Source organism: Grus americana, chromosome 3 (assembly GCF_028858705.1).
Source record: "Grus americana isolate bGruAme1 chromosome 3, bGruAme1.mat, whole genome shotgun sequence".
NCBI classification, from domain to species: Eukaryota; Metazoa; Chordata; class Aves; order Gruiformes; family Gruidae; genus Grus; species Grus americana.
Window position 1 is genome coordinate 49,785,292 of NC_072854.1, and position 18,007 is coordinate 49,803,298.

At 43.5% G+C, this 18,007-nt stretch overlaps 1 protein-coding gene and 1 long non-coding RNA gene across 2 annotated transcripts in view; both read left to right on the top strand.

The window, feature by feature from the left end:
• The first annotated feature begins 22 nt into the window (after positions 1-22).
• Positions 23-6,002, top strand: LOC129204356 (uncharacterized). The gene is made up of 3 exons (XR_008576343.1): positions 23-93; positions 529-598; positions 5,548-6,002. It is a non-coding gene; the product is annotated as an uncharacterized LOC129204356 (long non-coding RNA).
• Positions 6,003-17,564: 11,562 nt separating this feature from the next.
• Positions 17,565-18,007, top strand: part of SOBP (sine oculis binding protein homolog) — a 102,457-nt gene continuing 102,014 nt past the window's right edge. Inside the window, exon 1 of the mRNA XM_054820211.1 lies at positions 17,565-17,998. Coding sequence (XP_054676186.1) covers positions 17,903-17,998 — 96 coding nt within the window. The 5' untranslated portion in view covers positions 17,565-17,902. The remainder of the gene's footprint in view (positions 17,999-18,007) is intronic.

The window sequence follows — 18,007 nt, forward strand, 5'->3', positions numbered from 1 at the left end:
CCACCCGGCTTCCTCGCCTGACGGCCGTGGCGGTTAACTGGGGGCCGCGGTGGCGGAGTTGAGGGTCTGGGGGAGCTGCTCTGGTGCCTACGGGTATATCGCCCCTTTTTCTCCACCTTTAGCCGTTGCCGTGGGTAAAGGGCTGCCGCCTCTTCCCCACTCTGTGCCTTTCATCTCCCAGGGCGGCGTGTGTGGGCCGGCCTCACCAGCCCGGCCGTGGCACAGGGCCCAGCTGGGAGGGGGGGGCGCTCCCCCGGCTGAGCCTGGGCTCTTGGCTGGCGGGGGGTGCCCCACGGAAAGGGCTGTGCTCTGCCTGCTTCCCGTGTTGCATACAGAGACCGACGGGGAAGGGAGTTCAAGTTCTGACATAAAGTGTTCAACATATAGTCTTTAGCTAAACAATTGTGGTTTATATTTTCATAATTGCAGTTCTCTCTGTATGGGCATTCTGTTTTGTCTTTTGCTGTAGTTGTTTAGGATGTGGCACCAGCAGGCCTTACTTACTGCATACTCTGTCTTTCCTTGTAGGTTTGTCCTATGGTGCTCCTCTGTGACAGAGCTGAGGGGTTTATGACTAGCCTCCCTGTGAGCTGAAGAGGTATTTTCTATCAAACAGTTAACATCAAAAGTGATAACTAATTCTGAGTGCCCAGCTGAAGGTGTCTGGGTCCTGCAATTCCACGGTGTGGTCTACTGTATATCATGTAGTCTTTAGCTTATTCTGAGCACAGCTGTCATGGACCCCCTCTTTGCAGCTACATGCACCCAAAGCTTTTGTGAATTCAGAGAATAGATTTTCTGTACCCTGTGGAGGAGGCAAATTCACTGGCCATCTTCAGAAATTGGATTTAAGTGACTTGATCAATTCCACAAGAATATGATCTATTCTGTCTTTACAATCACTTATATCCGTTCCTCCTATAACTTCCAGGCTTTGTTGCAACAAATCGGGCAGAGTTCTGATGAGAAAACATTCCCATTGACTACATTCATGTGAAAAATGAGAGTGTTGCGTTTCTCATCTTTACAAACACAAGATACAGGTCACTTTTTTGCATTATTCCACGTGATTAAAAAGAGTTGCACTGAATAATACTGTAAAAGAAGGTGCAAATGCAAATAGCAAACAAATCCATCACAAAGAAAAATCAAGTGCAATCCAAGAAAGCACAAATAACTCTTGAAGTTACAAGGGGGGAGCTGCTAAAAAAGGAATGCCCTTACCTGTTTCCATTGACAATGATAAGGTGTTTGTTGTTCTTACACCTGAGTTGACTCAAAGTGGGTGCCAAAACAGTAAACATTACTGTCCTAGGGAAGGGGGTTTGGCTGTGGGGTCCACAATGGCTGGACATGCCTGGGGCATCTTGTAAGGACCCTCTCTCAAACTGGAGAGGTGAAAACTAGAATGAAGAGATGCTGCAAAAACTGGAAAGATGACAGGAGAGTTAAGGTTCTGCTGTCAAATCTTTGCTTTCTGTGCTGCCTGTCTCTGAGAGAATAAAGCTTTGCTTTGAAGGAGCTGCCATTGAGTCACTTCAGTTAGCTAGTGTCACAGAACAAACTGTTGCTAAATAGGGAGTTTCAGCTTATAAACACAGTCTAAAAATGACAGAATGCAATGGCATGTTTCTGTGCAGAAAAGCTAAGTTAATGAAAATTGCTGGAGGGATGCACTTAAGAGGAGCTACCAAGGCACCTCATCCTGTAATGGTGACAAGTTTCTTGATTTATTTTCTGAGCCATATCCATTCTTGCACTTAATGTGGTAAGTGTTCTGTGAAAAACTAACATGATTATGCAATTAAAGTCTGCTTAAAGTAATACCTATAAACTGAGGAGAATTAGGGTTCTATGGGCAGTAAACCTACCATGTCCTAATGTGCGAGACTTTAGCTTTTCAAAATCACTGTTCTTTGTGTTACAGTCTAAGGAACTGAACACCTCTGCCCCTTTTATGTAGAATTCTCCTAAGTCCAAATGGTCTAGAAGTAGGGCAAGACCCTTGATATCCACAACGCTGTATGCTGCCACGGGAGCTTCCTCAGGATTCACTGGCAATAGGTTGATGTTCTTTAAATGCAGCAGTCATTGGAGAAATAAAGCATATATTTTGTCAGTGAGTTTCACAGCTTTTTTTTTTGACCACAGAGACTCTTTGAAAGGATTATACTGTAGTACCCAGGGACCCTCTGTCTTTCACTCTCAGCCCAATGCCTTCATCCCTTTCCCTTCTCTTAACAGCATGACATTCTTACTTCGGTAGTCCATTTTTGACTCCTGGTCCAAGTTCATTGTTTCTTTCTCCCAACCTCCTCACTTCTTTGCTTCAGTTCCACACACCGTCCTTACCGCTTGCTGGGTTTTTTCATTCTTGTCCCAGCCTCCTCATTTTTTCCTCATTAAGTTCCAGTCATCCTCTTGTCTGCACAGCCTGCATCCTGATCATGGACTGTTCTTTTCATACATGTTTATGGGTGGGAGTGTGGGGAGCAACAGCAGAACCGTCTCTCAGTTCTTGCACTCATCTCCACAGAGGCCTCTGTCGCAAGGAAAAGCCATTGCTGATAAGTCTTGCCCATCCCCAATAAACCAGCACATGTCCATTACTGTTCAACTGCTCAGACAGTAGAATGTGGAAGGACCATTTTGTATTTATGGTTTTTAATGGAAACAGTCTGAGACATCCCTCACTCATCAAATCCTTGGAAAATCCTTTGCCAAATTTGTTTTAGAGCATGGAGATTGGAGAGTCTCTCAGTCATGCAGTCCAACAATATTTTTTAACACGAGCAAAATGTATTTTTCGCCAACCTCATTTTGCAAACTGACTGAAATATTTTAAAAATCGGCTTCAGGCTGACACACCAATCACAGAAGAAATCATTACAAATTAGTTAATATTTGACAGTTACAGGTATCAAAAGCCAGGGACTGATAATGGGCAATGATGGACCAACTTACCCATAGGCATTGCTGCTTGTGCTGCCTGTAATTTAGAGTTTCTCAGTTTTTCCCTCCAAAAAACCATCAGAAGCAAAAGTATGATGTACTTACAATATTTTAAGCTGTGGACAAAACAGCATCCTTTTTTTTTTTTTTACCTTCTTGGCTCATTTCCCCTCAGGATTTGAGAGAAAAACCCACACTATTTCAAGAGCTTCAGTGACTGTACAATAGATGTGTCTATTTCTTTAGAGTCTTAAGTAGAGAAGAAAAATGAAGCTCTTTTTTCCTATATCAATTGACTTTGTTAAGCCTCCCCAGGAGGAGAAAGAAGCCACTGCAGGGGGCCAGTATCAAAGTTGAAGAACAGAGATGAAAGGTGAAGAGACACTTCTGTTTACAGCAGCATGCTCTAGACTAATATGCCAGAGAACACATGAAAGCCACCTCTAATGTCAGCTCTGGATATCTTTTCTAAGAAATGAAATGTGGAAATATTTTTCTGACTACCATCTAAAGTGAAACAACTGCAAAGCACTCTCATTTGTTTGGGAACATTTGAACTTTCAATCTTTCATAGTTACTCTGGCCTTAACCAAAACACATTATGTCCATAGGAGAATGAGACTAGCAATGTTAATATATTATACTAACTATACTCTGCCTATATAACCTAATCTTCTTCTAGATGTTGCTTAAGTTTTGAATATGTTAATGCTTAGGTGCACTCTAAAGCTGTTTACAGAAATGACAGCTAACAGAAATATGTCTGTTCCTTTCAAAGCATCCAGGTAGTTCTCCCCCCGCCATACATACAGAGAATTGATTTACTTCATAACATCCTGGGGAAGTAGACAGTTATGATCATTTCCATTTTGGAAGTCAGGAGGTTTAACAGAGAGGTTGTGTGATTTGTCCAAGGCTTCACAAAACCCCTAAGGCAAACTGAGAAAAGAATCCACTTCTCTTGACCTTGTTGTCTGTGTCTTGTCTACAAGGCTGCCTGTCTTCCTACTAGCTGACAGACTATCGAGAAGGATGAAGGCCTTATTGATCCTATAGTTAGACGCTGAAAAAACAGCATCATTTAGCATCAGTTGATTTCAGTAGGAGTCACGACCCTTGGACAGAATTTGACACTAAAAGGTATTAATTTTTAAGCCTAAATATACCTACTGAGATACCAGTATCAGAACATGATGTGTTGCTGGTTAATAAATGATAATAAATGCATAATTATTTTGATTTTATTTAACAAATAAATAGATGCAGCTGTGATATGTAGGGTCCTTTGTATGGGTAGGTACATGTTACCCTTTTCACTCTGCACACAAAACGCAGTGATACAGTAGCTTGTCAGTGCACAGCACGGATGAGAAGCCAAAGCTCCCGGTAGCTCTCAGCAGCGCTATGCAGGCAGTGGGACGTGCCCCTCCTGTGCCGCACATTCGCAGAACACAGCTCCATTCTCACTGGCTCGCCAGCTAGCACTGCAAAGAAAACAAAATCAATTGAAATCGCTCCATTTCAGCAAGCTGAGTAGGAACAGGAGCAGACGAGTGTGCGGCTGATAACGCCCCTCCTTCATAGAGTCACTGTTTTTTCACCTCCCAACCCAATTTCAATTGTAAGACAGCCTCTTAGACCATCTCCTCTGACGGGCAGTGCTCCACTCAGGGGAATTTGGACACAGACTCTCAAAACAGCAATGTTTTGGAGCCGAGTAATCTACAGAAGGAGGAGGAGGAAGATAAGCACAATGTTAGTTCTGGTCATATGCAATCAAAGCTGACAAAGCATCCATCATCCTGTACAGTATTAGCCTTTAAATATTCAGCTTTATCAGTTCTCCTATTCCTAATCCATCATTAACCACCCCATGAAGCCTCAGCTGATTAGCCCCACCTCTGCAGCTTGGCAACCCATTAACTATTTATTATTTGTATTTAATTGAACTCTAGTAGCAGTGGTAAACTCCAACCAGACACGTTTCAGAACTGGAACAAAGGAGATGGTCCCTTGCCGGAGGAGTTCATGGTCTGGGCAAGAGTGAAATGCAGCAAAGAGGAAATGACAGCCATACTGAACAAAGGCTTACTCACATGCCCTCTATTAAACTCCCTGCTCCACAGATCTATAGATTTTATATGGATTTTTTTCCAGTGAGTTCCATATCAGCATCTCTTAAAATCACAGAAGATGATGTGATTTGGGAGGGTCCAGCAGAAAAAAAAAATAAAGGGATTTTGTATGCTAGGTGAAAAATAGATTGAAAAAACCTCTATCTAAATTATTCCACAATTACTAGGTAGTGATACAATCCAGGGATTAAAGTCATAGTAAGGTAGGAGACTGGCAAACATATACAACATAGACATTTGATATGGATTTAAATAAATAAATGGAAGCATTTCTCAGTTAAAATGCTTATTTCTCAGGGACTAAATATATGTAATTTATGAAGTCCTATTTACATTTTGCTGCTTGCTATTCACATGCATAACCAAAACATAGAATACTAAATGGTCTTTCTGCTAGTAATGCTGGGTTTGAGAGGAGAACATCGGTCCACCTTTCTCTGTCTTTCTCTCTTTTACTTAGGCAGGAAGCTATGTATTCTCCACCAAGGCTGGCTGCACATTTCCTCTGAAGTAAACTTTGCAGAAGTCACTGGTGCCTTTGTTACGTCCACCTGGGTTTCTGTACCTTTCTATTTATGAGTCCCCTTTGAAGCGTGCCTGAAAGATCCAGTTGCTGAGAAAGCCACTGCCCGCTCCCTGAGCAGTGCCGCACAGCATGAGCACTCCGCACCAGAGACTCGGCACTGGCTTGCTGTTTACTGATCAACTTTAAAGCCCAGAGCACTCGAAGAAATAGTTATCTTAGGGGCTCCTCTGACTCTGTACCCACTTGCTGCCTCACTATCAGGTGGAGATGAATGTCTTTCCAGGAACCAAGTCTCAATATATGAAAGTCAACCCGGATAAAGAAAATGGTTTTAAAATTTGAAATACAAATTTAAAATAAAAAACCCAAGTTAAACAAAATTGTTTGAATCCAGCCTTGTAATTCTGTGTCTGAACAAAGTAATGTCTTTTAAATAGCACTGACTAAATGGCTTTGAGGAAATTAAAATAAGATCAACAAAGATTCATCTATACTATACTATACTATACTATACTATACTATACTATACTATTTTTTGTTACCTCTTTACATTTCTTTTTTTGTTGCCTTTTCCCCCCGTCTAGGTAAAGCCTTCTGTTCAATATGTGTTTTTCATTACGATTCCCTCTGCTTTTGAATTTGTCCTGATGTCAGTCCGTTGGAGACAGAGTGATGACCCTCAGGGTACAAAGGGAGATGCATTTATTTTTACCTAGCACTTCACTCACTTGCATCTGTTCTCCTTTTAATCCCTATAATTAAAATGCCTGCCACTTCAGTACATGCTCTAAAATTATTAAAATTTGAACATTATAGCAATCATAGTTACTGCTGCTGTACAAGAGGAAGAACAATTGATCTAGGCCAACACAATTAAGTAAGCTATAGAAGGGAAACCATAAGCTACTAATGCAAAATAGAATAGAAGAGTATTGGGTCAGAGGAAAGGAGCATCTAAGGTAGTATATATGCTGTCTCTGGTAAGAGACAGTTTGAAATGCTTAAAGGAAGAGAATGAGAAATTGAGCAAGTACGGAAAAGTATGTTCTGTGGCATGTCTGCTCGGCTTCCACCTGAGCACACGTTAGAGACATCTTGAGCCAGATGCTCTATCAAGTCTATCATGTTTAATAAACCAAAATGGATCTATTTTCCAGAACTTTCAAGTCTGGCTCTTCTAAGCTCTTCTTTGAAGCTGTTTAGACTTTTGCTCCCCTGAACATCGTGTGGACATGTGTTCCATAGTTTTATTATGTGTTAGATGGAAAAAAACCCACTTCACTGTGTTTATTTTAGGCCTCCTAACTAATAGTTTGCATTCAGAGCTAATGAGGCATGCTCAAGCTAGTCTAAAAGAAGGCTTGAACAACATCTCCATCCTTTTCGGTTTTATTAATTCCCCCAATCTTCCTTTTTTTCTCTCTCATTCCCTCTTTCTTTTATCCTCATGTTATCTCTGGAGGGTGTTACAAGCTACACAGGCATCTGATTTACATACCAAAATGACCAAAAGCATGGCAGTCCTTCAGAGACACACTCTTCCACGATGATGTCATTTGCTTGTAAGTTTAGTCTTAAACTTTGGCACCTCAGTTCCTTTCTGAGCTCCTGAGTGACGGTGACCTGTTTTTCAGAGGTGCTTAGCACCCACCACCTCCCGGGGGGAGCTGCAGGCATCGGCGCGCACAAGAGAACACTTTTATGCAAAGCATCTGCCTGGCTCTGGGCACTCAAGTATTAAATTGTTATTCTGGATTCAGCTTCACAGTGTAGTGACACAGGAAATCGTCAGCCCTGGAGTGAAATTAAGAACCTTAGGAGTGGCAGTGCAACCCTTACTTATGGTGATTTAAGGTAAGCAGTCCTCTTGAATTAAATATTACTAAATGTGAATCTCATTTTTTTCAGGATCAGTGGGAAATGCTACAGAGGACAGTCATCTTACAGACTTTGTCTAGTGTAAATGTAGAGAGCATTGCTGTGTCAGGAGTCCTGCTTGGACATCTGATTTTCAGCTTTAGATCTGTTTCCACAGTAAAACACAAAAACTTGAACTTACACGTTCACCTGCACAATCATCCAAGAGATACACTTTCCATCTGCCCTGTATTTTTTCCTTCTTTTTCTGTTCCTCTCTCGCTCTTGGAATTTGCTCAGACCTATTCTCTAGCCAAATGTCTCTTTTTTTTCCTTCTTTTTTTTTTTTCCTTCAGTGTACTCCTCTCTGCATTTCTATTTGCTTTCTCGCCACCTTTCTATGTGTCAGCCTTGTTCCAGTTCTTCTCCGCAATGGCATTCAGAACTCCTGCTACTTTCATACACTCTCACCATTTTAAGCCGCTTTCCCACATGCTCCCTTTCACGGAACACCTTCCTTCTACTGATTTCCGAAGCACAGATGCTTGTTCGCTTTCCATGATGGCAACAACAGCTCTAAAAGAAACATATCATTTCCCCTCCTGCAATTCATGCACAAATGCCTGGCATGTGCTGCCTGGAGAAAGCCTTTCGACTCAGAATTTCCTTGCCTTTGTGGAATCTGTGAAAAAGTCTGATAAATTACAGCTTTGGCACTTATTTCAAATAAGTTTATTTGCAGCCAACTGAGGCAAAATCTGTCAATGGTGCCATCCCCGTGTTCTTTCAAAGGTCATTGGTGTTTCATGAGTGAGCTCAAAGTCAAGCTGGTTCAAAGGGAGGCTCACATTTCATTTTTTTCCAAGAAGGTTAGATTACATGTTCTAATGGTGACAGGACTGTCCTACAAGACATAAGAGCTGGGTTCTAGCTGAGTCCGTGAGACTCTTCAAGTACATGTGTTTTGTCACTTTATCTCTCTCCCGATGATTTCTCATCTGCAAAATAGCTGTAATACTAACTGGTAGTTGTAATATTAGTTAACAACAAACAAGAAGACGCCATCTAATCATATGGGTGGCTAGGTTTTGAAATTGGCCTTGGACCTGGTTTTGGTCTTGGCAGTTCAGGTAAAGCCAATAAACTTCAGTCTACAGCTCCTCACACCACAGCTTAAGAGGCGCTCCCTGTGACACACTCACAATATTCAAGAAGCAAATTCTCACATGGTCCTGAGCAGTGAGAGGAGGCAATAACACAGAACCTTGGCTCTGCAAGCCAACTGAATTGCTGCTGGAGCTTACAGGAGTGGTCGTGCACCTGGGGACCTCTAGTGACACTCAGAATAACTCACAGCATGGCAGGGGCTGACATGTATGCGGGCAGGATTTCAATGCATGCTAATCGAGATATGCACAGAGTTCCTGACACTCGACTCCCAGAAATTGCCCAAAGCTCAAGTCTTGTGGCAAGCCTTCGCCACGCCAGCTGGGTGGGATGGAAGTTGTATGTGACCATCTCCCATCAGCACCCTCTGGTGATCCGAAAGGGAGCAGTGAGGACATGCCAATTCTGCTTTAACTAGTAGTGTTGTGAAAAGAAATTGATAACCACATGTGACTTCAAGAATCTCAGATGGAGATGGATACATACATTGATCCTGGCTTAAGGCAAAAAATCCTTCCTGTGTAGAAAAGGATTCTCAGGATTGTCTTTGAGCAAAATCTATTTTTGGTTATGGCAGTAAGAGACAAAGATTATTATCATTAATGTTACAAGTATGATTTAATTAGGAAAAGCAACACAGTTCAGGAAAACAAAATCTTTCCAGATAATAGTTATACTAGTTACCTAAAAGATCATAAATCAAAGCAAATTGAATAAATTGCAGGAGAAATGGGCTGACAAGAATCTCATGAAGTTCAGCAAAGAAATGTGAAGTCCTGCACCCAGAGAGGAATAATATTTGTAGCAGGACAGGTGTGGGACTGGCTAGAAAGCAGCTTTGCAGAGAAGGCCCCGGGGACCCTGGCATTCAACAAGCTGAACATGAGCCAGCCATGCGCCCTTGCAGCAGAGAAGGTTGGGGTGCATTAGGAAGAGCACTGCTGGCAGGTTGAAGGAGGTGATCCTTCCTCTCTGCTCAGCCCTGGTGAGAAACGTCTGGAGTGCTGGGTCCAGGTCTGGCATCCCCAAAATAAGAGGGACATGGACACACTGGAACAAGAACAGCGAGGGGCCATGGATATGATGAAGGAACTGGAGCATCTAACATATAAGGAGAGGCTGAGAGATTTGGGGTTGTTCAGCCAGGAGAAGAGAAGGCTCAAAGGAGATCTGATCAATGTGTGTAAATATATGATGGGGTGGAAGTAGAGATGATGGAGCCAGGCTCTTCTCAGTGAAAGGACAAGAGCACCTGAGTGCAAATTGAAATACAGTAAATTCCATTTAAACATAAGAAAAGGCTTTTTTTACTGTGAAGGTGGTCAAACACTGGAACAGGTAGCCTAGAGACACTTGTGGAGTCTTCATCCTTGGAGATTCTCAAAACTTGACTGGCCACAGAACCAACCTGCTCTGCTTTGAGCATGGAGGTTGGACTATATGATCTCCAGAGGTCCCTTCCAATCTCAGCTATTATTTGATTTGCTGAATAAAGAACATTTTCTTAGGCTGAAAATATGTGCCACATCCTAGTCCTGAATATCTTTCTGTTATGGATTCCCAAGATATGTTTGGGGGGGTTTTTTGACAGACTTTTTACCACAGCGATGTGAATGCATTGCCATTATATATTAGGATGTGTAAAATCCATGTAAATATAACTGAGAAGATCAAGAGATTGAATCACATGTCATGTAGGATTCTGGTGAGGTGCTGGCAGGAAAGCAAGCATTGCAGTAGAAGAGTAATTGTCAAATAATGACATGTCAAAGCCCAACTTTACCCAAGTCTAAATCATTTAGTATATGTCACTGTAGATACCTTGACATGTTTCTTTGGGTCCAGGAAAGAAATGAATAACCCACTGTACCTTGTATATGCAATGCAGGGGGTAATTTGGACAAAATGATGTAATGTTTTTGAAAGCATGACAAGAAAATTAAGGATGAAGAAACTTCAGAATGACTTTCATGAATGAAAAGAACCTGTAATTGTTTTCCATCCCTTGACAGATGTTACTTAAACTGACATACTATATCACGCAACAAAGCTCGCAGGGGAAATGCAGGTTTATGAAAAAATGTATAAACCACTATCTTTATTGTAAAAAATTCTTTTATTCTTCACAGAAAGACAAAGAGAGGAGGGATGCCTTTTAGGAAGAACTTGATGTAGATTACTGTAATAATATTTTCAGGAATGTATCAGCACAATTGATCTATTAAAAAAAAAGAAGTTAGAAAGAAGGGAGAAGTTTCTGCTGTACCCCAACCTCTCACAACCTCTCCCCCTCTCCTCCTGTCATTGCAGCATCTGGGAGACTTACCCATTTATTAAAGTGAAAATAAGACGACTCTCTCTGCCTTCTTCTGCGCGAAGAAGCAAAAGAATGGGAAGGGACAGAAATGGTCATTGTCGAGAAATGGTAAGTGAAGAAATGAGTGTGCCTGTAAATATTCTCAGTTCACCCTGGAGGGAGTTTACAGCTGTGGGACAGCTGCAGAGAGTGCAAGTCTCCACCCCTCACCAGTTTTGCTTCTGACTTTGACGGTTCCCTGCTTTCAAGGTATGTAAGAAACATGGGGCTGGACGCACAAAGAGTAGGAGGGTCTCTCAGGTACTCAGACCTTCTCCAAAGTAGCCTTTGGAGGTCAGCATTTTGGGTGTCAGCCGCAAGGAAATAAGAAGCCCTCAAGAACATAGGGCTTTGTATATGCTCTTACCAACCTGCATGACAGAGCAAGTAGACCGCTGTTTTGAACCAAATGAAACTTTAAAAGATTCACAAGATTCATTCTGAGGTACAGTCCTTAACCGTAATGAAGTCTAGAGGTTGCAAATGCGTAGCTTGTCACAGCCAAGTTCAAGTCTGATATAATGTGTCTAAGTTTCTTGCTCATCCATAGGTCTTTCATTTTCCTCTACCTGATCTTTGGCATTGTTTTCAATATGAAAGTGTCACAGCAGAGTCACCGAATAACCGTAGTGGATAGATAGGGTGTAGCAGTAGACAGATGATAAAGATTTTTCCCCAAAGTCAATACCGGTGTCCGGGGCATATTTTAGTAATATGGTTTTTAATGCATTGCTGATACTTTTTTAAAGGTTTAATATTGATTGATTTTTAATGGTGTGGGTGTTCTCGATGCTGAAGAAGGAAAAGACTTCTCCTTGCTTACTTTTGGTGTAGGGAACATAAGAAATGAAACAAGAAACAAAAAGGCATTTTAATAGAAGTCTCAGAAGTATTTAACGAAGAACCAGAGAAACGAGTTAACATTTCTTTCTGTTTATCAAATTATGTGAAATTTCAGGCAAGAAAAGCGATCATTAATTAATGATTTAATAAGTTAAATAAAGTTTCTCTCTGCCAGAACTTTAAAAAGCATTAACAGTATTAAGGCTCTGTCTTGCCATTAATCTGTACAGATTTGACACTGATACCCTAAAGCAGCACAAAAAATGAAATATTCATCAATATTAAAATACCTCCAAACATTTCCAGACCTTTGTATTTGGAAAACTGCCACTACTCCCATTTCAACTGCCATACTGTGTCTGCTTTGGAGAAGCTACCTCTTGACATTTTGCAGAACAGCCTCTAATCGTCTAAGGAAACTCTGGATTGAGATTAGTATCCACAGCAGAAAGGAATCTACAGACACTACTGTGTGTGAGTAATGCTGCAGGCGTTCGTCCAAGCTCAGGAACGAGTGGAATGTACCCCTTCTCAAAGGTATGGCTGAAATAACATCACTGAGGTGGAAGTGGGGATTGGATGGAACTGAAGCAAGGGAGAAGTTCACGTGTATGTTTTCCATGTGTATGAAAATGGCTGGCTGTACTTACAAAAAAAAGAAAAAGATTGGGAGCCAATATTTTAATTATTCAGTGCATTTAGTTGCTTCTGATGGCATAAATAACCTAGCACCTTAACGTGTCGCACAAAAAGTCAAAGGAACGTTTCCACTTCAAGTCAAATAAAAAAAAAAAAATCAACGTAACGGTACTTTTCTATGAACACATATAATGAATTTCTTTGTTTAATTAAACACTTCAGCAAACCAAATACCTGAATTTAAATTGCTGTTTATTATGGCTTGCCCTCGGATACAGGTGAAATGAGAATAGGTTAGCTTGTGAAAGACTGCATAGACATATATTTTCCACAGTGACTGGCATTACTAAGCAACCTGATGGGGAGCTGACAACACCTTGGCAAGCAGGGAACAATAAGGTAAATTATCAGCAATATTAAGAGAACCCAATTACGAGTCTCATCTTTATTTTGGCCTGCAACGCCTGTGAAAAAACCCACAAGAGCCCACCTTTTTACCTCCAGCTTTCTCCCTCTATGTGGGTGTACACGCGTGTTTTATACGTGCACAAACGCACGCAGACTTGTGCTTAACACACGGTTTGGTATCCGAGGTTCCATGATGCGTTTCCCACCGTGTTTGAGAAGGAGAGAAACAGGAGGGGGAGCTCTCGCCGCAGCCGCTGCGGCGGCAGCCCGGGTTGAACCGGGCAGGGATGCTCCCACGGGCCGGGGGGCGGCGGGGCCTCGGCCCCTTCCTCCCGCCTCCCACCGGGCAGCACAGCTGCTACAGTAATTACCCCGGTTGTCCCAATTTTGCCTCTGATAAACCGTCACGTCGTCCAGCGTGCCCCCCCCCAACTGCCATTTGTTTGACGCCGTCGTCTTTTAAAACCTTTCGTTTTGAAGCCGTCGTGCCGCTTACATATTTACCAGCTAGAAAATCAGGCCTGCTTGTTTGTCTCGGCCTCTCCGGTAGGCAATAAGGAGAAGAAATAGCTCAATAATAATATTAAAGAGAGTTACATCTTAATAAAGACCAAATTGAAGAACTTGGTTATAGCAAAGTGTTGCTTTCGTGTTATCTGAAAAGCAACTCTGGTAAGTGGATAGGTTCCCTTTAAAACAGGTAAATACTAATAAATAGGAATATGAATAATAGAATATAAATTAAACCCGGGGCGATTTATTTTAGGCAACTCATTTGCACCTATCGTTTTATGAACAATATTTGGTTTTCAGAGGTCCAAATTACTATGCTTGCAAAAATCCAAGAGCAAATTCAGAGCTGGAAAGGCAAAGACATGATAGAACAAAAATACGGAGCTTGGCAAAGTGCCTTCTGTGTAAAACACGAGCTTGGGCAATGGAATGAAAAGCTCAGGTTCTTGCTGTGACTTAGATACAGCAGGGACCTGAACCTCAGTCTTGCAGGGGACTTAGTGACCACAGAAAGGCAAATCATGTGGCTTTTTTCTTCCCAGCTTCCCAATGAGCAAAGAAAAAAAAAAAAAAAAACAAAAACCCAACAACCCCAAACCCTTGAATAGGTGAGACAGTAAGAAACTTAACTCTATTGCACTGTGGTTAGAGCGTGCACTCATCGTGGGAAGCCTGATACAAAGTTCCTACTCCCTCTCGAGATGAATTACAATAAGGAGTATGAAGTTTTTTCCCCCCCTTACATTAAAAAATCTTACTTTTGCTTTGAATGAGAATGGAAATGTATTTTGAAAACCCTGCTCTTTTTTTTTGTTTGTTTTTAAAGAAAATGGGATTCTTGCTTGCCAATGCACACTATATACTAGACTGATTTAAAATTACCTTGGAAATTTCACAAGGAATTCGGTGTCATTAAACTCAGGAGCAAATTCTTCACTTTTTCACAGGATCAGGATCTCATTTTTGGCTGATAACTGCTTGCTGATACCACGTACCCCAGTATCTCTGTCTGGTAGAATAAATGTGAGCAGCCCTATTGATCCAATCAGCCACCTTTATTCACCTGTTTAAGATGGTTGCAGAAGCCATATTGAGCACTGCTGAACTAGGTTTCTTTACCAAAAATACAGGTTTTCACACAAGAAATATGTGCTGTCACAGTTCAGTAAATGTATTTAATGTTAGGGTCTCTGTAATGTAAATACCAGATTTATTTTCTCATAACTTTTTGGAGACATTCAGATCAATGCCATTGTATGACTGACAAATTTATGGCTTCCATAGATTCTGATATTCTGCCTCCCCTTACGAGTTCAGGAGTTACCATTAAAACCTGAAAACACTCCTTTTTGTTAGTCATTCCCTCCCCAGTAACAAGTGGAATAATTAGACGGTTTCCAAAACTTATTTTGGTATCTACGATGTGTGTCAGATAACATCTGAGCACTCTAAATGCATGAACTTCTGTGTTGACAGTTGATGGTCCTCCATATGCTATCACTAGAAGAACAACTTCCCAAGAATATGTAGTATAATAATATGCAATATGTAAAGGTAATAACAGCTCTAGAAAAATAGGAATCGTGACAGTTGCAGAAATAATCTGCCGTCAGATGAAGAGATATTATTATTAGGACACAGAGAGGTAAAACTTTTGTACCCATCCAAAGCCTATATACCAAGAAAACCAGGATATGCTCTAAGACCATGGCTATGATCTGATGGTTAATGAGGTACTGGGGGAGTGGAGGCTATTTTTTAGGAGCTTTCAAAAATATCTGAGAAAAGTGAACCTACTGTCAGGAGGCTGTTCACATCTCCATTCAAAAGTATTCAGAGTGTGCAACTGGAAAAAAACCCAACTGAAAGCCACTAATTTTGGTGATCGAGAAGTGAGGATCGGCGTTCAGAACTGGTAGCAAGAGGGGTGGGAAGTGCTTCAATTTACAACCAAACCTTCAGCCATTAGTTCAGGAAAACTGGAATGACAGATTTGATCCTGAAGACATTCGTTTTGGTCTTCTCATTGTAACCTGCTGAAGACAATTCACATAATTTGGGCTTGCAAATACACTCTCCAAAGTCCCTTCCAATGTTAAAGGAAGTTCTGTTTATGTTGGGAGTTTGGGATTAATCTTTTTGCCAGATTATCAACTCAGCCTGTTAAATTTCTGCAGTGAAACAGTGCTTTATTACAATATGTATAGGAAGTGTTGAGAAGTAGTCTTCAGATGTTTCACTGAACAAGAACCATTTGAGGCAATACTCTGTTTAGCGTAAGTTCTAAGGTTTTCCTTAAAACTCTGCTATCAGCTCTACAGAGAAACTAGTGATATGCCCCTAATACAAGAATTAATTTTGCCTTTTTCATTAGAATGACTTCACATATCAGCAAGGTGGTGGCGATTCAAAGCAGAATAGTTCTCTGAGGTTGGCTGGCTTTTCCCAGCTAACGGTTTCAAAGAGCTCTGAGGCTACGTGAGATTGTGTTTATAAGCAACTTCCCCTTGTGCTGCCTGTCTTATCCCTACTGTGCGAGAGAATACATTGAGATTCTGGGAATATCTCCTGTACTTGATGAGAGCTCAACCATACCGATTCGTTTGTAATAGAATATGGTGAACAAAACAGAGATGAGGTTGCTGCTGGTGGTGGTGGGAGACAGAAGGAGGGAAGCACCCATACCTTGGAGGTTACTTGTGGAGTCACAAATTAGTTTCCCAAGTTTCAGAACTCACTGTATTTTAAAATATTACAGGCAACTAAAAAGTAAATCTTGGTTTCTTCTCATGCTTGCTGCTGGTGAGTCTGAGGCCAGACCTTGCATTCCTGGGGTGCACAGAACGGACCGAGCCCGCGGCACGACGCCCACTGCGGCTGACTCCTGCAGCTCCTCGCTGTCAGCAGAGCCTTGTCGAGGGTCTCCGCGAGGTCTTGCAAAAACCAATGATCGGAATCTGTGGGTTTTTTTCCAACATCTGCCTGATTTCTTTCAGGCAGCAAGGGGAGTGGCAGCACCTTCGCTTCACAACGGCCATGACCTTACCGCTGCGGATGGGCTCCAGGATTTTACAGACTGAGGTCTGGTTGCTATCTTGCCTTTTAACGCTCACCGCTCTAACAGCTAAGACTGTGCAAAATCCCAGTTTCTTCCTATTTTCAACGTCACAGGGGAAAATGTGCTCCGTGTCTCTAATCACTCTGCCATCTGAAGCAGGCAAGCAAGGCTCATTTTAGTCACGAAACGAGCAAAGGAGTTCTGCTCAACTTTTCATACTGAAAAATGTCAGTGATTTAAGTTTCAGAAACAGAGAATGTAAATTAGACATTGTTGCACGCAAAACGAACTTATCTTTGACAGGCTAAACAGAGACTTTTATGGGGAGCCTACTCATACCCACACGGAACACGGTTTATCTTTCAACTGCGGGTTTTTTGGTGTTTTTTTTTTTTTTAAATGTATAATTTCAAGGTGTACGGCAGTCATAATGAGAAACCCCGTAGAATTACAATTTTGACTAATGGAACAATGGACACCCCCGTACCGTACTGTATTGTATCAGGTAATTAGGGACTGCCAGCGAGCGGGAAAGCACAACCCAGGAATAATCAATGTATCCCCCACAGTGTGTACTGTAATCCAGCACCTCGTCGCTGAAGCGCGTCCCACCAAACCATTCATCCTCACCTCCCAGGCGCGGATAAAGGGAATAACCGGGAGTAGTGAAACCTCGGCACGGCACGGCACGGCACGGCACGGCGGAGAGCCCCGGCTGATTGCGGCGGGGACGGGACAGGACGGGACGGGGGCCGGGGGGGAGCGCGGGGGACCGGGCCGGCCACGCAGTGGGGGGACACGGCGGCGGCACCCCGGCGCTGGGGGCAGGCGGGGCCGACCCCCCGCGTGTGCGTGGGGGCACACAGCCCCCCTCCTCCCATCCCGGCTGGGGGCGGGGGCGCGCCGCCCCCTCCCCTCCGCTCCTCTCCGCTCCGCCCGGTGCTCGGCACGGCGCCCACACCCCCCCCCCCCCGCCCCCCCCAAGCACCACCACCCCCCCCGGCTCCCATGGCGGGCAGCGGCGGCCGATTCGGTGCCGGCAAGCCCCGCCCGCCGGCGGGCCGAGGCCGGCCTCCCCCTTCCCTCCGCCGCCCCCTCCGCGGCAGCCCGCCAGCAGCGCCACAGCAGGCGCGGGGCCGGCTCGCTCCGCGCTGCCTCTCGCCCGCCCGCCCCGCAGCCCCGCCGCGCCGCGCCGCTCCCATGCAGGCCGGCGGCGAGGCAGAAGATGGCTGACTCGCCGGGGCACCCGCGCCCCTGCCCGCCTGCGCCCCCCGCCCGCCCTCCGCCGCCACCGCCGCCACCACCACCGCCGCCGCGCTCCCCCCGGGCCCTCCGCGGCGCCGCCTGCCACCACTGAGAGCCGCCGCCGCCCCCCCACCCCGCGCCCCTCCCGGCCCCCCCAGAGCACCAGCAGCCATTTCATCTCCACCACCAAGTAGGCGCAAAAAATGGCAGAAATGGAGAAAGAAGGGAGACCTCCCGAAAATAAAAGGAGCAGGAAGCCGGCTCACCCGGTGAAGCGGGAGATCAACGAGGAGATGAAGGTAGGTGCC